At 37.6% G+C, this 23,673-nt stretch overlaps 1 protein-coding gene across 5 annotated transcripts in view; it reads left to right on the forward strand.

Moving 5' to 3' along the window:
• LOC117411379 (signal-induced proliferation-associated 1-like protein 2) overlaps nucleotides 1-23,673 on the forward strand; it is a 159,017-nt gene that overhangs the window by 40,104 nt on the left and 95,240 nt on the right. For 4 of the 5 annotated variants that reach the window (XM_059025420.1, XM_034018787.3, XM_034018789.3 and 1 more), the window contains exon 2: nucleotides 21,723-23,474. The exons of the other annotated variant lie outside the window; for it this stretch is intronic. In XM_059025420.1, coding sequence (XP_058881403.1) covers nucleotides 22,037-23,474 — 1,438 coding nt within the window. In that variant the 5' untranslated portion in view covers nucleotides 21,723-22,036. The remainder of the gene's footprint in view (nucleotides 1-21,722; nucleotides 23,475-23,673) is intronic. 5 annotated transcript variants of the gene reach the window in all.

The raw sequence follows: 23,673 nt of genomic DNA on the forward strand, positions 1-23,673 counted from the left end.
ACACAGGAACATGACCACACTGCAGTCAAACAGTGTCAGAAGTAAAATTAAATGTAGTAGGTGTTTCTCCATTTCCAAATGATTTATTTTTGAACATGTGCAGTTCACCATGTTTGGTTTTGCATTTCTTGATGATTTGAGAAACTTGATAAACACTTCTGCAGGAGGGGTTGCAGCAAACTGTCAAAGCTGCAGCACTTGTTTTTAAATCCATGTTAAGGCAGTCAGAAAATATCACAGGTTTTGTGTCTGCTTGAATGATTTTTGCACTTCTTCAGCTAGACTCAAATTAACACTCAGAGCGTTCTTTAAAAAGAAGAGCTGACAGCTGGCAAGACTTACTTTCCAATGCATTTTATCTTGCTTAAGGATGTTAATTCAAGGCTGACTGCTTTGTGAATTGATGCGTTTCATCATCATAATGTTGCTGGAAGTAAGCAAAAAGAAAAACATAAGCATAGGGTATTGTTTTGGGATCTCCAAGCGCATCCTCCTGTTTTGAATGTGCAAGTACATTTTTGTGTTGTGGCGTTCACAGGTTTTGTTGCCAGATGGCCAATGGGATGGTTTTCTGTTCATGGAATTGCTGCAGCCTGTCATTATCAAACCTTGTAAAAAAAGTGGCAGCTCAGATAAGAGGTTGTTTTTTGTTTTTGATTACAACATTTCCAAATGACAACTTTTCAAAAATTGGCTTTAGATTTATTTATTTATGTTTAGTCCAGGTTATTTGTTACATAAATATATGTATACTTTTTGTATTTCATGAACTTAACCAAGTACAAATAATATGGAGATGAGTTTATTTGCAGTGACAAGTCAGTTAATACTAAAACAAACAAGTTTTTTTTTTTTTTTTTTTTTTTTTACGATTCTTCAGACAGTCTTAAAAGCAGTTTTCTTTAAGTTTCACATGAATAAATATATATGTTTTTTGTGCAATTGTAAGTCTGACAAATGTAATATATAATATTTCAATAATAAAATGTAGAATACTGTCATTTTAAAAGGAACAGGTATTCTATAAAATGTGGTAGAGTGCATGGCCTTTAGAGGTGGAAATAAGACTACAGTAAGTGCCTTGGTTAAAGAAAGTGCTCCAACGTCAAAGTCGTGTGAAAACCAACAGGTCACTTTTATTTACATACCCGGCTAAGACAGCTGACAAACTCTGCAGAAAGAACAACGTGCAAATGCTTCGGTCAGTGTTTGACCATCATCAGTGCTACCAGAATAAAAAAAAAAAAAACATCCACATATTTAAGCAATTAGCATAAACCATGTGCAAAATAAACAATTAAAAAAACATTAGAAAACAGGTATTAAGTTGTGTCAACATTTATGGACCATAAATCATTTGAATTAGCTTCAATTTTACATAGTAAATGGTGAATAGGGATAGATGTTACAGATTAGTGCAATATATAGGACAATCGCATCGTAATAAAATCTATGTCTAGATAATCTGTTATCGAAATCATTTTAATACATTATTACCATTTTCATAAATCTCACCTCTCAATACACTATATAAATATATCAATAGAATGTTATAGGAATTTTCAGCAAACAGAGCAATCGCTTCACGGTTAAGAACAAATCAGAACAGTCTGTTAGCAAATTAACTTGATCAAAAAAACTACAAAGACATTACATAAATTATACAGATATATTTCATGGACAGAACAGTTGTAACATAACTGAGTACATTTCTAAACAGTCCGCTAGTAACAGTCATAATCTCAATGGGCTATAATCTATTTTCAGCTCTTATGAAAGACAAGTACACTATATTGCGCATTATATCACAGAAAACATGAAAATCCCAGCTCTTCATTTAATCCCTCGGGTTGTACCGTATGAAGATAGAAGATCCTTTTTGATTCACTTTGTAATAGTTTTTGATCGAGATTACCACCTCTGGCATTTTTTGTATGCCGCAGAATTTAAGATCTGAAACAGAGTGAAATCAAAATAACTTGGAATTAAAAGCCTAATTATGGTGAATAACTGTGCTTCCTGCAGGAAAGAAAGAATAAAAAATAGGGTTAGAATGCTGGCCGCCTTGTTGCATTAAATACATTTCTAATGAAACTTAAAATCCAAGACCTTTTAAGTATTTGATTTTACCACAAAGTATTTAAGAAGCTTCATTTTATTAACCCTTTGCGGTCCATTGTCGGACTGGGTCCGACATTGCAATTATTCCTCTCAGGTCCTTTGTCGGACTGGGTCCAACATCATTATAGCAACGCAAAAAACGGGTTTCTAGTTTTTTCTCCGGAAAAAGCCGAGAAAACCATTCAGTTGCCGAGTGGGAGCGACAGGAGCAGAGACAAGTCGGGGAAAAAGAAAAAAAAAAAAAAAAAGGTGTATCTCATGATTAGTCATACATGGCCCTGGTATCAGATAACGGGGCGGTCGTAAGTAAACAAGCTGGCTGCCTGTGAATCAGCGCACAGAGAACACAGACATTTGCAGAGCTTTTTTGAGATGTTATAATAATAAAATAATGACTTGGATCGCATTATTGAGGAGTTCGGTGATAAAACGAGTGATCAGGAGATGATTGATTGGTATGTACGACTATTATTTTTATTATTATTTATTTCTTACATAGGTGAAAGCTATAGCGAACGAAAGGGTGGGACGGGGCTGGAGATGCCTAGTGAGTGCTTTGTTGATATGCAGGGCCATTTAAACCAGTTTGACTGTGAAAAAAAATACTTTTAAACAGCGCGTCTAAAATTAACTGCACGTGTGAAAATTAATTAGACCTGACGTGCCTGACGCACAATTAATAAATGGACCGCAAAGGGTTAAAGGATGGGTGTCAAGTTTTTGTTTTTTGTCTTGGCCCATGAAAAATATATATATATATTTTTTTTGTGTGTAAAAGTGTTTTTTAGAGCAAAAAACAAACAAACAATGGCCAAATCTTTGCTAAAAGCAAAGCCATTTCCCCATATAACCAACATTAACCAGGTTGCCAAGTTATTTCAAGTGCAGCTCTACAGAAAAGAGCCAAATAACCAAGCATCAAAATAGGGGTGTGGCAGAAAAACTTGGTAACCTGCAAACATTTCAAAGTTCAGAAAATTGTATTCAGTTGGTAACCCCATGATCAGACCTGGGGTCAATTATAAGAATTCCAATTAGAATTAGAATTACAGCAGGATTGTTGGCTGAAGTTGCTATTACAATTGCAATGCTATTTTGTTAAATTTACAATACAATTATGCTGCAGTAATTACATAAAAAAGTTATATAAATAGCTACTGTACACACATTAACACGTTTACTCTGTTTATTCTATCAAGCAGCAATCACAGGTAAAAAAACAGAAACCTACTATATAACTTTTTTTTTTTCAAAATGGGGTCACTAAAAGTGGTTGAAAATACGAGAAGACTGTTCGCTCAATTAAAAAACAACACAGAACTATGAATGATTAAGCTTGGAAAGGTGTGTAATTGAGCTGCAATTGATTTAATTATATGGCAGTTACCATTACAAATACAATTAAGCAGGTGTGTCTAGGTTCAACTACAATTACAAATTATTTACATAATACAGATTATCTAAAGGAAATGTAGGTTTATCAAGTTTTTCCGGGACACCCCTCACACAGTATGATTATTTGTGTAAGGCATGTTATTGTTTGTTGACCAATATATATTGTCTTTCATATATAGCGTGTCAATTTGAAACTTGTATATTCCCTTCCCTCACAAAAAATATTGGACTTCAAAGCTGCTGTATGAACAGTTGTGCACAGAAGACAATCTGGGAAGGTCAACAATAAGAGTAGTAAACATTGTTGCGCCTGCTTTTTACTGCTGTTTTTTATTTTTGTTAATTCTGGCCTGTGCCGGGGAGATAAGTTACTGAATGATCCAGTAGTTTGGAGTGTGTCCCTGCACTCCCCTTGATTTATTTTAACAGCTGCGAAAAGTAAACTGAAACAGTTGGTGCCACATTCCTTCCTTTTGAAAATGCTGTTTTGACATGGCATATTATGCTATTTTCCCATCACGAATACAGTACACCAAAGCAATATATATATTGTACCAACCATATCTCCATCATTTTAAATTCATATACGCCATTATTTGGCTAAACGAATAGCCAGTGACCATTTCCAGTAGCTCTCTGGGGTCTGTTTACTCTGCCTGCAGAATGTCATGCTCCCCTGCCTGGTCAGACCAAGCACAGGCTGCTGTAGAAGGGTAAATTAAACACTCTGGCCAGCATTCCCCTGAGAAATCTCTATTCAAACACCACTTTACAGCACTGCAGAGGCAGCCGTTAGCTCATCCTGTTTGTACCTCTGCCATAGGGGAGAGTTATATTGTATTTGTCTTGTAACTGCAAAAAGCTAGCTGGAGACAGCATCTGTGACTTGAGCTACGACAGCTTGTTTCCTTTGAGTTTATAACATATAGTTCCTGGTCCAGACCTTTTGAAATGTATTCTTTTTTGCAGAACATGAGAAGCACAGGGTTATAGTATTTTAGGAAATTCATTAATACTTTTCTATGCAAATTTCCTCCATAAACATTCTAAACTATGAAGTTGACATAAGTACAGTATCCCACCTTCAGTGTACAGTATACAGTACACCATTGTTTTATTGTCATGGTCTTATCCTCTGACCAGTAGAGAAGCCATCCCCATCTGCCTTGCTACCGGTTTGAGGTCAGCAGGGAGGTCATTTGTATATTTGGATTTACGGTGTGTCCATTGAGCAGTGGAGCCAATGAATACGTCCTTTTTGGGTGGTACTGTGTTGAAGGAAATTAAGATTGTAATGATGTTTAACTCCCTTGAGAGAGAGAGCACAAATGGAGTTTATTCGTTCCTGAATTTTAGATATTACACACCTGACTCTGGAATGTAATGATTTTGTTTTATCCAAGGGTGACATAACAGTTACTCCAGTAGTTTTGCTTTTATTATTATGAATCATGGTTCTAATATATACTGGAACGAATAGTATGATTTTAGACCTGTATTACTTAGTGTAAAGTATATTTACTTTTACGGCTACAGTATACACTACACACTGCTTTTATTTATACAAAGTATGGTATTCATACTGTATACAGTAGTGAGTTCAAAACACAGCCCACAGGCAGCCTGGATTTATGGACTGTACGGTACATTAAGAAGTGGTATTACTTAATGCCTCTTTGTGTTGTCACCAGTGAGAAATCAGTCTTCAGTACTGTAGGTGGAAAGTGTGCTTAATTTTCCATGCCTGCTTGGCTCCTTGTTTGATTCAGTCTTGATAAAGGACCAAATAAGCTTGAATTGTATACTTGATAATGTGGCTGTCTGTAACCATGGCCTTTGCCAGACTCACAAACTTTGTTTTTTCTCGCTGTCCCAACTTTAATTAGAACTTTAGGGGTTGAGCTACAAGTGTTTATCATGTTCCAACTAGATGGCTCTGGTTGCACTTTTATTTTCTAACCCTTCTCACCTCAACAATTGGGAATTTAATAGCCCTTCTGTTTTGTAGCCTTGAATTGCCTTTAGCATGGCACCAAAACTATTGCCCTTTAAATGAGAATGGAAACCATAAATGACTTTCCTATAATTACTGCAGCTTCTACTGTACAGTCTAGCCTCATATGTGCTGACCAGACTTTAATCTTTTAGAAATTGCTTAACATTCCTTATTAAGCACATAAGTTGTCTTTAATCGATTTTTAATATGTTAAATAAAATATATAATAAAATAAACACAGCAGACATCCTTAAGGTAGAAATAATCACTACAGTACACAAAATGACAGATTTACAAGTGAAGTCTACACTTTCACACACAAATACCACTACTGAGCCCTCATGGAGACATTTAAAAAATTCTTTAAAATACCCATTTAGCACAAAATTGTGCAGTCTGTGCTGGTATAATACTGTCATAACCCATTCACACAGCCAAAGGGATCATGTGAGTACAACTTTCAAACCTATCGGTCAACAGATCATTTTCATGGCAATGGAAACTAAACAAAACAAAACAAAAATAAATAAATAAGCAGAATAATGTGGGTAAGCTACTTAAAATAATAATTAAGAATTATATATATATATATATATATATATATATATATATATATATATATATATATATATATATATATATATATATATAAAAATATAAAATAAACAACACAGGTAATGAGCTATATTTTATGCTCAAATATATGGGAAAACCATATTCTTTTATTCTAACAAGTAATAAAAAATGGTCTAAAAAAGATAGGTGTCAGAATTATTGGCACCCCTAAAGATTCTTATAAATAAAATCAAACAAAATTAAATCTGCATTAACATTCTACTTCTTTAAGTTCATCTCAGTCTTAAGGAACTGTATTGTGGCCTTCCATGGCTTCCTGTTTCACTGGGGTATAAAAATGAGGTAACACGCATATGAAATCCATTTGTCATTCATCACCATGGGGAAAGAACTATCAAGGATCTGGAAAGATTCTGTATGGAGGAATGGTCTAAGATCCCTCCCAATGTGTTCTCCAATCTCATTAAACATTATAGAAAAGTGCCGTTATCCTTGCAAGGGGAGGGTGCACAAAGTACTGAAAACAAGGGTGCCAATAATTGTGACACATTTTTTTTGGAAATAAATTTATAATTTGAGAAATGTGTAATTTTGGTTGATTCCATTGAATCATTAATAAAGTCAAATATATTCCACATATACAGACATGCTCAAATTTGTTGGTACCCCTCCACAAAAAACGAAGAATGCACAATTTTCTCTGAAATAACTTGAAACTGACAAAAGTAATTGGCATCCACCATTGTTTATTCCATATTTAATAGAAATCAGACTTTGCTTTTGATTTTTTATTCAACATAATATTGTAAATAAGAAAACAAATGAAAATGGCATGGACAAAAATGATGGGACCGCTAACCTAATATTTTGTTGCACAACCTTTAGAGGCAATCACTGCAATCAAACGTTTTCTGTAGCTCTCAATGAGACTTCTGCACCTGTTAACAGGTAGTTTGGCCCACTTTTCCTGAGCAAACTGCTCCAGCTGTCTCAGGTTTGATGGATGCCTTCTCCAGACTGCAAGTTTCATCTCTTTCCATAGATGTTCGATAGGATTCAGATCAGGACTCATAGAAGGCCACTTCAGAATAGTCCAATGTTTTGTTCTTATCCATTCTTGGGTGCTTTTAGCTGTGTGTTTTGGGTCATTATCCTGTTGGAGGACCCATGACCTGCGACTGAGACAGAGCTTTCTGACACTGGGCAGTATGTTTCGCTCCAGAATGCCTTGATAATCTTGAGATTTCATTGTGCCCTGCACAGATTCAAGGCACCCTGTGCCAGGTGCAGCAAAGCAGCCCCAAAACATAACCGAGCCTCCTCCATGTTTCACTGTAGGTATGGTGTTCTTTTCTTTGAAAGCTTCATTTTTTCGTCTGTGAACATAGAACTGATGTGACTTGCCAAAAAGCTCCAGTTTTGACTCATCTGTCCAAAGGACATTCTCCCAGAAGGATTGTGGCTTGTCAATATGCATTTTAGCAAATTCCAGTCTGGCTTTTTTATGTTTTTCTTTCAAAAGTGGAGTCCTCCTGGGTCTTCTTCCATGGAGCCCACACTCGCTCAAAAAGCGACGGATGGTGCGATCAGAAACTGACGTACCTTCACCTTGGAGTTCAGCTTGTATCTCTTTGGCAGTTATCCTTGGTTCTTTTTCTACCATTCGCACTATCCTTCTGTTCAATCTGGGGTCGATTTTCCTCTTGCGGCCGCGCCCAGGGAGGTTGGCTACAGTTCCATGGACCTTAAACTTCTTAATAATATTTGCAACTGTTGTCACAGGAACATCAAGCTGCTTGGAGATGGTCTTGTAGCCTTCACCTTTACCATGCTTGTCTATTATTTTCTTTCTGATCTCCTCAGACAACTCTCTCCTTTGCTTTCTCTGGTCCATGTTCAGTGTGGTGCACACAATGATACCAAACAGCACAGTGACTACTTTTCTCCATGTAAATAGGCTGAATGACTGATTACAAGATTGGAAACATGTGTGATACTAATTAAAGAAACTAATTATTTTGAAATATCACTATAATCCAATTATTTATTATCTTTTCTAAGGGTTACCAACAAATGTGTCCAGGCCATTTTAGAATATCTTTGTAGAATAAGCAATAATTCATCTCTTTTCACAGCTTCTTTGCTTTATTCTATAACATACCAAAGGCATGCAAGTATACATGATAAAATAGCTTTTAATTTCATCACTTTTCAGGAGGAATGAAGCATTATTTCAATGAGCTGTAAGGGTACCAACAAATTTGAGCACGTCTGTATATATATTGTGAGATAGTGGTTTGTGAGAGACAGCAGGGAGGGGGTTAAAACCTCCCTGCGAGAGAATGCACCTTTTGTTAATTGTTTGGATTGGTTGCTTTGTTTCATTTAATTTGCTAATTGTTTTGTTAATTGTTTAGTTTAATTGTTTAATTGTTTTATTATTAATTATCATCCGCACCTGGGCGTTATTGGAAAATTAGATCCAGGTGTGGGGTTTAAAAGGAGAGCAGTCAGTCTGCTCGAGGCTGCTGAGTAGAAGGAGGCAGAAGGAAGGTGCTCTGCTTCCGAGCAGTCCTAATAGTAAGTGCTGTGTTAAACCAGTTTGTGTTTGTGTTGGCAGGTAAACGGGTTAGCCGTCCTGCAAGTTAGTGAGGGAAAAACTTGTGTAGTAAGCGCTCCAAACGGAGTTAGGTTTTGTTTTGTATTTGTTTTATTTTTGTGTTTATTAAAATATAGCGCGTCAGCGCTTAAACGCCATTTCTGTGTGCTGGATCGTATTCTTAAAGGGGCAACAAACCCAAGTGGGTGCGAATCTTTTACAATATATATATATATATATATATATATATATATATATATATATATATATATATATATATACACTGTATCTATCTATTTACATACCTATAATGAGGTATGTAAACCTCATTCCTAAAGGCTTCAGAATGAATTTCCATCCAAGCGACAACCATAGAGGATATTACAAGCAAGTGCAATCTACTTTATTTAAATGTAGTAAAAGTATCATGAGGCATACTATCAAAAATTATCAATATAAAATACAAAAACTTGACTATGATATGATAACTTTCAAGACATGCTTAAAAGATATGTTAAATAATAATGATTTATACTACCAAGCTTGTCGCCTTATTCACAATTTAAATGCAGATACCTATGATTTCATGAAAATAAATAAAGCAAAAAATTGAATAAGCTCAAGGAAGACTATAAGACATTAAAGACTACCATTAATTATCAAAATATAATACAGCAAAGACCACATAAAACTGTTGTTACAATCCCAGAAAATTTGGCACTTACTACTGCTGAAAACTCAGTTTTATCCAAAGGTCTCACATTTGTACCCATAAAGAAATCCACTTACACATTTACAGTCATCAATGACACACAGGATATCTTTCGTAGCATGCGTTTACATGCCCATTTTCATGCAGACACAGATACAAATGAATTAGGTGATTCACAATCCTCCAACACAGCTTCTGATTCCTTAGATATTTTCCATCAATACAAACAAAGCACTCTAATTGGACACCAGCCTCCGGAGGTTTTCAAGCCTTAGATTTTTTTTAATGATAAATGTGAACGAGAAATAAGTCAAATTAATTTTCAACAACACACTAATCGTTTAAACTTGACAACTGATGAATATCACGCTTTACAGAATATACAGAAACGTAATGACATCATAATAAAACCTGCTGACAAAGGAGGAGCTGTAGTAGTTTGGAAAAGGATCTATATATAGAAGAAGCATCTAAACAACTTTCTGACACTAACTTCTACACAAAAGTCCCAAATGATCTTACACAACTGTTACAAACTACAGTCACACCTACTACCCATTCTGCCATCCAGAATAATTTATTACCAAAGTCTCCATCTAATCTTATTGTTGCTGTAGCCGTTTTTATTTACTTCCTAAAATTCATAAGCCTACCAACCCAGGCCGTCCTATTGTATCAGCATGTTCCTGCCCCACTGAAATAATTTCCAAGTTCCTTGATGATGTCTTCAGACCCATTGTGGAATCTCTACCTTCATATGTTATACAAAGATACCCAACACGCCCGGTATACATGCAGTCACATGGGATGTTGACTTTCAATCCATGCCCACTATAGCACTTCAGTGCCGACATAGCCTTTCACACGGGAGTTAAGACGGTTCAGTCCACTCCCAAGGTGGTTCAGAGAAGGCATGAAATATGGCGGCAATGTGTGACGGCATAGGCAATTCACACAGACCAAAATGCCACAACGGTGCCGGTTCTGAGACATCATAACTTGTCTGTGTGAATGTGAAAGGGGTATAGGATAAGTCCACTCAACACTGCAGAGCAGTTAACCGATCCTGGTCGTAGGTATGCCCTTTTATAATTTTTGAATGACTTGTATCCACTAAGACACTGAAACTATAAACAGTAAAGCATTGCATTGTCTTTTTTAAAGTACTGAAATTTTTTATTTGACTATAAAAATTCCATGTTACATGGGATACAGTTTTATGTGACTTGTATTGATTTTTTTTTTTTTTAAATTCCTTGTTTACCTGACCCTAGAGATCAAAACAGCTTACTGTTAAATCCAGTCCACTCTCATCCTGCATATACTGTAATGCTCTTTGTCTAAATCACTGACAATGCCCTGGAATCCACTTCATCAAGCAGCTTTTCAGCTTCTTCCTGGCGCACTGTATTCTGTTTACTAAACAGTATATTTTGATGTTGAAAGCCCCACAGTCGGTCTAACTACTGGGATAAAGGGATGTCTTACTGTATTTGTAAGTGCAAAATAACATTTAAGGTCTTACTGCAGTCGCTCAATTAAAGATCTGGCTGGTACAGTATATCTGTTTACACATGTACTGTATGTGGGCCATTCTATGAAAATGCAATGTTTGTTGGACCAATCATCTATTTCAGACTACTTCCAGGACTTTTTTTTTTATCAAAATGTTGTGTATTAGGAGAGACCCAAGCTTTGGCTTGCCATATAAATCTGATTTTCGATGACTTCTCAGTGCACAGACTTGCTGTACCACGTTCATGGACTCGCATGTACTTGGCACCTTTTCTATTTTTGAAAGTAGATTGTCAACATCAAGCATATTGCTTAATATATACAGTAAACAACATTTAATTTCTAAGCATGGTTTTGGCAACCCAGTATAAATGAACTGCAGCGATTTGAGAAGAGTAAGATACTGGTATCTGATTTTTATGAAACAGTTCTTAGAAGGATTACATTAATGCTAAGAAAATGAATGCTCCAGTAATCTGACTGGATTTCTGCTGACCTTTTTTTTAAAAATAAAAACAAAAGGTCTTGTCTCTCTCCCTTCGGAGAGGTCTCTATTTGTTTAGGAATTCAGACAGACAAGGGAGGGGATTTGAGGCCTGAATGCCTACAGTAGTATGCGGAGTGCACCGTGACCTACTGTGTTTTTTAGTTAAGTCAGCAGTAGGAGAAAATGCACTGCACTGTATAGACTGGCCCCTGGCCTTGACCAGAATTCTGTTGATATCAGCATGAGATTGCTGCCATCTTTGAAATGGTGACTGGTTATCAGTGATGTTATCAGGTTTGTGACCCTAGACATTTAAAGTGTTAGTGTCAGGTAGCATGTTGTAAAAACTACTGTGTGTTATTTGTGACAGCCAGAGATTATTATTTTTTTGTATATTTATTGGGGTGAGGTTAAAGTCACTGGACATGTACAGTACTGCAGAAGGTTAATTGTCATCATTGATCAAATCTGTGTGATACAACTTTACATCACAGCATACTGTAGGCTTAAACTTTTGACTGTACAATACAGATGACCAGTGCAAGTATTACCTACATTCCTCCAGAATTTGCAAAGAATAAAATTCAAATGTTGGCAAGTGTCTTACAATAATTTAGAAATACTAAAAAAGTTAATAAATTCAATTGGAAATGTTTAGGCTAGAGGTCTTTCTCAATGCCTTCAGTGTCTTACTGAACTGACGTACGTGTTTTTTTTTTTTTTTTTTTTTTTTTGGATCACTGTACAGCAAAGCAGATTTCAAAACTTGTATAGTATGTATGTGTGTGTGTGTGTGTGTAAGCCTATATATATAATATAATATGAAATAATATATATCAATTTTTCATTGTTTATAATAACCATGTGCAAAAAAAATAAAAATAACCATGTGCAAATAATGCCTGAGATTTCAAATCTCGCGCTTCAAGCGAGTAGAAAAAGCAGTGCATTGATTGAATAAATTGTAAGCGCTTTTCATTTTGTGTCCAACAATACAGACTCTGAGTTTGATTACGCTTTCCTGTTGAGCTACAATCCATTTTTTTTTCACAATAGACTTCAGCTTTAAAGGTTAATGTGTGTTTTTATGAAGATTTAAAATGACATTAGCACCCTTTTTTCAGGCAAACCCTTTACTTTGTATTTCACCATTTAACACTAGAACCGCCGCGGTTATACTCATACTTAAAACCGCTGCCAGCAGTCATTATGACGGTTTACAGTTTAAACAACATCAATATTAAAATGAAAGACAAACCATCGGATACAACTCAAGTGTCTTATTCAAGCACATCCTATTGTAACGATCTTGGTTCCCACAGGCAGGCGCATCACACAGGGCGAGGCAATCCACACACAGGCGGAGGGTGGGCGCGAACCCGGGACCTCTCACACTAAAGCATAGCACCGATACCGCTGTACAAAGGAGCCGGCTCTCTTGCAAGGAGCGTATGTTAGGCCTATGTCTTTGTGTGTGATTACATCACCTACCAGCCCTACTGCTGCCTTCCCCCGTGCACGCTACAATATCAAACATCTGCACAGCCGAAACACTGTATTTAAATGAACAATTAACAAAAAGGTTAATTAACTTACCCTATATAAAGCACTACTTCAAAAAATAACAAAACTATACTAAAATAAACATTTAAAAATAAACTACTGTGTAAACAGGTATATGTACATGCAAAACTGTAAAAACGAAAGTCGTTTTTAATTTAAAACAAAAGTGAAATGTTTTCTCTTGCGTGTGTGTCACTCGGTGCAGCACAGAATCCAGGTTGAGCTGCTGCAGCCTGCTGCTTTGCAGTTTTCTGATTGAAATGTTTCTGCTGAAGCGCTGTGGCTAGCTTCAAGATGAAATCTCTCCTACTGATATTTTTCCTTGTACAAACAAAGGAATTGATGGCTGCCAAGTCCAGTAGAGATAACAACAGGCTTATATATAAAAATAAAATAGAATATTTTAGGTTATATTCAAAATAAAAACATGTATTGTAAAAGGCAGTCAAAGTGACAGATTTGGCGGTTCTAGGTAGAGGGGATTATAACTTTTTTTTTTTTTTTGGTCGCTTTTTTTGCTATCCTGCCTTTCAAACGCCAGCAGCAGTGTGGAGTAGTGGTTAGGGCTCTGGACTCTTGACTGGAGGGTCGTGGGTTCAATCCCAGGTGGAGGACACTGCTGCTGTACCCTTGAGCAAGGTACTTTACCTAGATTGCTCCAGTAAAAACCCAACTGTATAAATGGGTAATTGTATGTAAAATAATGTGATATCTTGTAACAATTGTAAGTCGCCCTGGATAAGGGTGTCTGCTAAGAAATAAAAAATAATAAAAATTTAGGAAAAAAGTCAAGAACGGACAACTGCATGTCTTTCACACACGCAGAGTAATTTAAATTTTAAAAGTGAAAACCGTAAAAATGACAGCTGTGGTGGTTCTAGTGTTAATGTTCTTTAGCATAGGCCCTAACTGTGTGCTGTGATTTACCTTTTGAATTTTAAACATGCCTAATTCTAAACGTAGAATGACATTACAGTGGACTTCCGCAGCACCCTTTTTTCAGGCAAACTGTTTACTTTTGTATTTCACCATTTAATAAATGTTAACTGCATTTCTTGATTCTTTAACGTAACTGTGTGCTGTGCCTTTTGAATTTTAAACATGCCTAATTCTAAACTTTAATCTATCTAGGTAGTATTTAATTAATGTGTCCAAATTAATCGGAGACAAATCAGCAGTTTGCATCATGTTAAGCACAAGCGGACCTGGTTGGGTCCAAAAGGTTTAATTCAGGAGGAATACCGTCAATGCCAGGAGATTTGCCCCTGCTCATACACTGAAGCACTTTTAATTCAGCCAAAGAGAGGGAGGTGCCCAAGCACTGCAGATTCAGTAGGTAAAAGGCGTGGGATTTGGAGATTTTGGAGGACACGCGTACAGGCTTCCTTGTCACGGCAAATATCAGATCTATAAAGGTTTGAGTAAAAGGAACGGAATGCCAAGTTTATTTAACTATCTCCCTGTGTGGATTTAACAGCTAAAATATCTGCAAAACGCTAGTTTTTACGTAATCTCAGAGCGAGCAAATGGGAAGGTCTGCTGCCATTGAAGTAATAGTTTTGTCTCACCCTGTGGATAAGAAACTCAGCCCGCTGTCTAAGCAGCATATTAGGCGAATAGAATAGAATTATCCCTGATAAATCCTTTAACTGAATCCCACAAAATGCGAGGACCATTGACAGAGCCAAGGTTAAACTGAAGGAACTCATCGAGTTTGTTTAAACTGTGCGAAAAGCTTCTTTCTGTAGTAAAGTGGTATTAAAGCGCCATCTAGGGGCCCGCATTAGTTTGCAATAATTCGCGTTATGTTCAGACCAGGACATCGGCAGTATCTCAGCATTATATATTTCAGAGACGAGATAGTTTGTTGCAAAAATAAAGTCAACCCTAGAAAAATATGTATATCTCCATGAAAAAAATGTATATTCTCTAGCTGATGGGTTAATCACACACCAGATATCAACAATAGTCAGTTCTTAATGTGTTGGAAAATTATCTTTTGGAGTGTTTTTATGTGTATTTTTTCTAAGGGTTACTTACATGTAGAGCACTCATTTGTTACTTAAGGTGTTTATTGTTGTTTTTTAGGTTGGTTTACTCGGAGTGCTTATCCTTTGTGTTACTCTTGTTCTGTATACAGAACATATGTTCATATTTCTACGGTTACCAATAAAGTATTTTTCAATCTGCAGTGTCAGCATGAAATGGTTTATTTTTATAACTATGTATTTAAAATAACTGTTTGTCATTATAGTGTCATTACCATAACAGGCTGTCATTACCATAACTGTAATGTCATTACTATAACAATAGTTACTTTAGTTTAAAAAAAATAAATAAATAAATGCTACAGCATTGGCAAAAGTAGAAGTTATATTAGCAGATGGCTGAGGGGTTACTATTTTGAAAATGAAAATAGTTTTGGTATACTTTTAAGCATTGTAACATGCTTTTTAAATAAAAAATGTCAATACAAAACCAGAGGTAAGTGCAAAAACCAAGTTTATTTTTTGTAGCCAATTATTATTTATCTTTCAAAAATTATATACATATTTTCACTAGTGTAATGATAAAATTGCTAATCAGTCTGATATACATTTTGCTTTATACAACATTTTTAAGTTGTGTTACGGTAATGACAGATTTACGGCCTAAACATTTTTGAACAAAAAAAAAATAAAAATTTCAGCTCGGCTGAGTTATGTTAAATGGAGACATCATCTTTTCTTATTCTGGTTGTTTCACTGAAAAAATATCACATAGAATTCTCGATTTTCTGGAACCCTAATTTGTCCACTTTCTATAGATAGATAGATATAGTTTAATTTTTATTTATTGGGGTACATGTAGGTTATATCATTGAATGGGCACGAATGCAATTCAAGCCCACTAAATCAAGGAACATCTCTATAATTGAAGGTAAAGTAGTAGATAAAACGTTCTTTATTAATGGTGAGGCAATACCAACAGTGTCTGAGAAGCCAGTGAAGAGTCTTGGGAGATGGTACGACGGGGATCTAAAGGACACAGTTTGTGTGCGAGAAGTTAGACATTTATGGTAAAGGAATAATGCAGCTACCAGTCTCCGCTCTAACCGAGGAGTTTAAGTGCGCGAAGTTCAGACTGGAAATGACATTAGTAGAGTCATACGACAAATGCGTAGGGGAGGCAGCACCTGTGTTGAAAACTGGAAGAAAGTGGGCGGCAAAGAAAGCTGTGGAGGATGCAAAGGCTGCTCTTCGAATTGGTGATATCATGGGGCAAGTTCAGCATGGAAGAGGGGGTCTTGGTCTCAGTTCAGCTCCTCCTACATGGCACAAGGCGGCCCCAGCTCAAGGGACGAAGCTAGTAGTCAACGAGGTGCAAAAGCAGGAGGAGAGGATGAGGAGCATAAAGGCCATTTCCCAGGCCAAGCAGGGAGAATGGATGAGATGGGAGAGTGTGGAACAACGCAAGATTGGCTGGCAAGACCTATGGTCAATGGAACAGAGCAGGATCAGTTTCCTCATCAGGTCAACATATGATGTTCTCCCATCACCACAGAAGCTAAACCTCTGGGTAGGAGAGGATCTCTCATGTCCTTTGTGTTCATCACCTGCAACATTAAGGCACATTTTGACAGGATGTAAGGTGGCTCTTAGCCAAGGACGGTTTACTTGGCGCCATGACCAGGTGCTGCGATGTTTGGCCTTAGCATTGGAAGACAAGCATAACATGACCAATAAGTTGCCACCTGTTCCATCAAAACATTACACACAAAAGACAACATTCCTTCGCCCAGGAGAGCAACCACCAAGAAAAGGTGTTAAAACCAATCCTCGCCCAGGACAACTGGAAGCTGCTAGAGACTTGTATTGTAACACTTAATGTATTTGCTTACGATTGTAAGTCGCCCTGGATAAGGGCGTCTGCTAAGAAATAAATAATAATAATAATAATAATAATAATAATAGAGACTGGAAAATGCTGGCAGATGTTGGTCAATGGATTATTTTTCCACCTGAGATTGCCACCACTAACCTTCGACCAGATATTGTCTTGTGGTCTGGATCAGCACGCCTTGTTCACCTGGTAGAGTTAACAGTGCCATGGGAGGATGCTGTAGATGAGGCATATGAGAGGAAGAAACTGCGGTATGCTCAACTAGCCACTGAAGCGGAACAGCGAGGATGGAGAGTCTGGGTTTACCCAGTGGAGGTGGGTTGTCATGGATTTGTGGCACACTCTACAACCCGGTTTCTCAGAGACGTCGGATTCAGTGGCCAAGAGTTGCGTCGCACAGTGAAGAACTTATCTGAAGCAGCAGAAAGGAGCAGCAACTGGCTGTGGTTGAGACGGAAAGATTCTGGCTGGGAATCTCAAGCACAATTGAAAGAAAGAAACGCTGATGTACGGGTAAGTAAGCTGGGCTGAGTTGAGTGGAGGACGGAGGGGGGTGATGCTGGGACGCCAGAATCACCGTCGAGCCGTCTTGAGATGTCATGGGCTAGTCGACGAAACCCCAAGGATGGAAGGTACCCACTTGCAGACCCCAGAGATGTACCCTACTTAGCTCAGTCCAGACGGTTGTCATGCTGATGCGCTGGGGAGACCGCACTGTGGTTGATCCCCGGAGCCAGCATCGCAGCCATTGTGTGTGCTGATACGCTAGGGAGGCAATAAGCTGATCCCTGGAGCCAGCATTACACTTCAGCCATCAACACCAGACAGAAGGATATCTACATCATCATATGGAAGGAAGCGCAAATGGATGGAGACACAGATGAATCACATTAGTTTATTGTAAAGTGCTTATCTTGGCGAGAGCCGAGTTCAAATCAGCATGAAGTTTTAACATCTACTCTCGTGTAATGGAAATCATAGTAAATCAATTCAAGTATACAGTATTCCAGTTATTTGCCCTATCCACAGAAACAGCTTTGTCACAGCAAATACACTCATCCAGATGCAATTAATTCTTGTTTTACTTTTTTCTTATTGCCAAACAAGAAAAGTCAAATCAATATCTTGATGCAACTTACTGTACACACTAAAAGACACTGTGGAGCTTTGGCTACAACATGGTGTTTGTTTAGATTAAGTCCAGATCAAATTTCAGGTCTAACATGTAGTCCTATCTGAAAATAATTGCAGTACAGTTTACATTTTGGTTATTGCAGTAAAAGAGAACTGTTTTAAATCTCCTTTTATTTATGACATACTGTAAAATGTGGATTTGAAGGAATATTATTTTGAGGAACACTGTGTTTGTTGCTGTACAGACCTGAAATACTTTGGTTCAGTAATCACAGTTGTACAATATATGCTGGTCATTTTTTGTGAACTTTTTAGTATTGGGAAGGAATATGGAGTTTAATTGGCAATAGGATGTTAATCTCCTTGCCCCAGTTCCAACCCAGATGGTTATAGCTACAGTGTAACTAGTTTGTGGACTTGCAGTACTGGCAATGAGATACTGACTTCATATTTGCAGGGATATAGAAACACTGCATGTATGTTGGTGACCATGACTTTGACATCTTCATTCTACAATGTTTTTCTCGTTACAGTAAGTTCCATTACTGGTGTGTTTTGGTGAAAATGAAGTACAATACTTTGCTGTCACATTGTTTTAATACTCTAGCCATATCACTGATACTTTACAGATCACACGCTAGTATCCTTTATTCATTTTATTTCATGTTGCGAAAACATTTGATTAAAGATGCTGTTCCCCTACATTATGCCCCTGGGAATGCCATTTCTAGTTTATATTTTTGGTAGGGGAAACTTGCTTTAATTCTGAAATGCTTTAGATTCCCCAACAAAAAACACTGTTTGAGGAGACACGATATCTGAGTTCACAAGGGATCACAGTGACTGTAAGTCAAAAGTTAACTTCTAATCTTGTTGACAGCCTTGTTGGTACTGTTCTGTGGAGCCATCAGTTATCACATTCATCTGCGACAGAAGTATTGAACCAACCCTTAGACTCAGTAAAACTGTAATGGTCTAAATTTGAGTACAGAACAGGGTGTGAGTCTCTTATAAAGTTGCACCTACAGTACAGCATGTGTCCCCTGGTTGAGGAACTTAAAATGAATAGTGCTATTATATGCTGTATAATAGCTTTGCTGCACAGACCATTACTTTATTACAGCACTCCTGATTATCTACATCACTTTTCCAGAGGGAGTTTATTAATAAAGTACTGTAAATAGCTACTGTACTGTAGAGAAGAGCAGCTGACAGTCATCTGTCTGGTCTGCTGTATCTTAACATGAAGAGAATTGCAGGGCTACTGATAAAGGAGGCTTCTAAAGGCAAACACTGCTGGAAGCAGGTTCAGCTTTTCAAATAAGGTACTTTTGTGAGGACAAGTAAAGAAGAAACGAGAACTAATGTATAGGGCAACACTAATCGTACCAATTACTGTTGATTTTATAGTATCTGTTTTTTTATGGAGGACAGTGGACAATCGGTACAGTAGTTTAAACAGAATCTGAAATAATCGTCAATTAATATTAAGGTAAATAAATCAGAGTGACAATGAAAGGAATCAGAAGTCTGGAGTTTTATTTATTTATTTATTTATTTTTATTTTTACTGATACTGTTCTTGTAAGTGAAACAAACCACATTTGAATCCTGAACTCAAGACATGCAAGTCTTATTTTTCTTCTGCTTTGTTGTGAAAAACAGACTCGGCCCCCTCAACTCAGGTGTATCTAATATCTACTGCTACTTCTTTATTGCTGAAAACAAAATTGTAATGGACAGCTGACACCTTTTTCTCTTGGAATCTGGGAGATGTGTATTTGCCTCTACAGCGCCTTCTGCTGGTAGAAGTAGTGGGGGCTGTAAAACCCTGTACAGTATCCTTGTCAGTCTGCTACTGAACTACATACAGTACAGTGATATTCTGCTGACACAACCATTTTCTCCCCAATGTTTAATGCTCAATCTATTTGTCTTTACTGTTGCTTCCCATACCAGTGTAAGGAATGAACAGTGACAGGAGTCCTTTGATCCCACCCTCAGCCAATCGCTAATACAGGACAGTACGACAGTTTATACATATGATTATAATTACTGTAGGCTTGGCATAATTAGATTAAATGTTTTTTTTTTTTTATATATAATTGACGGATAATACGTTTATTTTTAAGCTCTTTTTTTATTTGTATCGATTTTTTAAAATTCACAGTTGTGTGAAATTATGTGTGTGTGGAGGGGGAGGGGGAGGGGGAGGGGGGGTGGGTTAATTGGAATCGTCTCATAGCACAATGTGTGTACCATTCTTCCCAAACAGGTTTTGTTGATGTCCTTAGTTGATTGCTGTCAGTGCAGTCTACATATTTGAATCCCAGCTTTGTGACGTCCATCTCTTTCCATTTCCAGCCCTTTCCCAACACGGCTACTTTTGGCAATTTGTTTTCTCTTTTGCCTTCAAGCTGAAAAACATATTTGTGACACACCACTACATGCTTTCCTGACTGTTTGGTCCTGATCTCATTCCGGTCTGTGTATAATCAATGTTAACAGAACAGCTTTGTTTTAAAACTTCTACAGTATGTGAAATGATCACACCAGAGTAGAATTTGAGTCACCATCTCAGATTCAAGTGAAATGATGGAATAGATCAATTAAATAAAGCATGCTACTGTATGACCCGCACTTTCCAGGGTAATGTTGTCGACTTTTTTCTTGATTTATATGCTGATGCTGTAACTGAACTGTTTTCGAACTATTTCCGTGGCAATAGCTTCAATCATTTTGTTAATTATACAATACCTTTAATTGTGTGTTACTGTGAAGACTCAAATGTATCTAAACATTTTCAAAACATGTGTTTCTCTGTTCAGGGTTCCAAGTATACTGAGCATCAAAAGAAATGTATCACTTATATTTGGATAAAATTCACTAGATGTGATTGAAAAATGACAAACTCTGTTTTAGAGCATGTGCAGTGACTTTTTATTGTGCTGATTAATAATTGACATCACGAAGAGGCTGCAAAATGATCTGTCGATCTTGGGCAGGTGTTGTGACTCTTGGTCTCCCAGTTCGTGGCCTGTCATTGACAGAGTGTGCCTGGTTATACCGTCTCACCAGGTTTGAAATTGCTGGCTGTGAGCACCCAAGACAGCGAGCCACAGTACGCTGCCCTAGTACAGCCTCCAGCATGCCAATTGCATGAAGGCGCTGCTCTCTTGACAGATGTGGCATATTGTTTTTTTCTGTGATTTTCTTTATTGGTTTTATTCAAACTTGCAATTCAAGTTTGACACTCCATATCCAGTGTCCAATCAACTGTCTCACTAATTAGGTGATTAAGTGCATATGCTTCAGTCATAGTCACTCAAGCGTGTCATGGTCAAGGATGAATGATTGAGTGATAAAAAAAGAAACCAAAAACATTTCATCAATGTCCATCATTTATATATCTTATTTTTTTTTCCAAAAATAAATGTGTTATAATAGTGATAAGTTTCTTTTGATGCTCGGTATACCTTAAAGGGATCAGTCATTCACTGCCTTAAGTAGACTTTCCACATTTAAAATGTACATGTACACATCTAATTCTACTCCTTCTATAATGTAGAATACAGTTGGATGTGTAAAGTAGTTTAAATGAAGACATTTAAGTCACATTACCAATATCCTTTTATGATTAAACATTTTTGACTAGATTGCAACATTGTGCATTACTTTAAAATGGGAACCGTCTTTTTATTTTGGTAATGAAATTATCTTTCTTTCTCTCTCTCTCTCTACAGAACCTGCAAAGAAATATCTTTCTTCAATTCTTCTGAACTAGCCTTAGAGCATGAAATGTATCCATCCTATCCCAGAATAAATCAACATTTAAATACCAGTTATTTTGTGTGACTGGCAAATGCTTTTCTGACCATCCTGCAGACCTAAAAGAGATTATGGACTTGTAATAATGTTACTACTTTGTTTTGCTACCGTTACTGTGTAGCAAAACAGCACGGTACTGTTCAAACTCCCTTTAGTGCTGCTAAATGAATGATGACCATGTAATGAAGAGGGATTGCTCAACAAGGTGCCTGCTTGCCCTTGAAGGGATATGAGCGATCCAAGTCCTAAACGGTCAGACCTAACCCATTCAGCTGGAGTTTCAGGAGGATTCATGGACTCCTCAATAAATATGCAGGCGGATGAGTTGTTTGGTAGAAAGTTTAAAGCTTTGAACGGTAACATGGGACCTCCGTCTTCAACTATACAGGGGAAATCCGAAGCGCCAGCTATGCCTAAAATGGGGGTACGAGCAAGGATCTCAGAGTGGCCTCCTAGGAAGGATGGTTTGGAAGGCAGACCTCCACCAAACTATGAAAGTTTAGTGTTAGGGTTCCAGAACGGACAGATTGACCAAGGCATGGACTCAATTAGTGAAAGAAGCCAGGAGGTATCTGTGGATCTAGAGTTTGCAGAGACAAAATGTGCTTTAGGGGACATTTTCAACAGATCTCCTCTTAAGGGGCTCCATCCTATCCGGCAAAGAAGTAACAGTGATGTCACCATTAGTGATATAGATGCAGAAGATATCCTCGACCAGAATGCTGTGAACCCGAACACAGGGGCCTCTCTCCGCCGGGAATATGGAAGCACATCTTCAATCGACAGACAGGGCTTGTCTGGCGAGAGCTTTTTCACGATGCTGAGGGGATATCGGGTTGATAGTCTTGAACATCGAACCATGCCGCCGTTGGAATTTCCTGAACTTCTACACTACAGCTCCTCTTTCTCCCCTAGCCTTCAAACTGCAGCACAGATTTCCAGAGGTGAATTTGTGAGGATCGCTGGATATGATTACGTGGATAGTTCGCTGCTGTATAGCAGAGAAAGAGATAAATTCTTCAAGCGGAGGTTGAAATCCGAAACCGTGGAGACCTCTCTGTTCCGGAAGCTGCGGACAATAAAAAGCGAGCATGACGGTTTAAGGTTCTCTACTGAACACGATGACTGCAGACTGGAGAGGCTTGGACGGCCTCTGAGCTTTCAGAAATGTTTTGCACACTACGACGTACAGAGTATTTTGTTCAACATTAGTGAAGCTATGGCTAATCGAGCTAACCTTGGGAAAAGAAAAAACACCACTACTGGAGCTTCTGCAGCATCACAGTATCAAGGTGCAGGGGGTGCTCCAGGGCTCTGTGAGTCCCCATTGGGAAGCAGAGAAGACCTAAACTCAAAAGAGAACTTGAATGCAGACGAAGGGGACGGTAAAAGCAACGTCTTGGTTCTTAGCTGCCCCTACTTTCGCAATGAGATTGGAGGTGAAGGAGAAAGGAGGATTTCATTATCCAGGGCTAATTCGGCTACCCATGCTGGCGAGAACTGCTCCTTTGAGTCCTCCCTTAGCTCGCACTGTACCAATGCTGGTGTGTCTGTGCTCGAGGTGCCAAGGGAGAACCAGCCTATTCACCGGGAAAAAGTCAAACGTTACATTATAGAACACATTGATCTTGGCGCGTACTACTACCACAAATACTTCTACGGCAGAGGTAAGGTTTATTTTTATTGCATCCAATCATTTAAAACAAAGTTCCTTTTATTAAAAGATGATTCTGCTTCTACTGAGTAAAATTACGTTTTGCTAAGTGCTGTTTAATGAAATGTTCATATAAACTAAAGGAATTGCATTAAAATTTTTAATGTAGTGTCAGTAGCTAAACACTTAACTTTAGCCAGCTACTGTATTAA

This window comes from Acipenser ruthenus, chromosome 6 (assembly GCF_902713425.1).
Source record: "Acipenser ruthenus chromosome 6, fAciRut3.2 maternal haplotype, whole genome shotgun sequence".
In the NCBI taxonomy this organism is placed as follows: Eukaryota; Metazoa; Chordata; class Actinopteri; order Acipenseriformes; family Acipenseridae; genus Acipenser; species Acipenser ruthenus.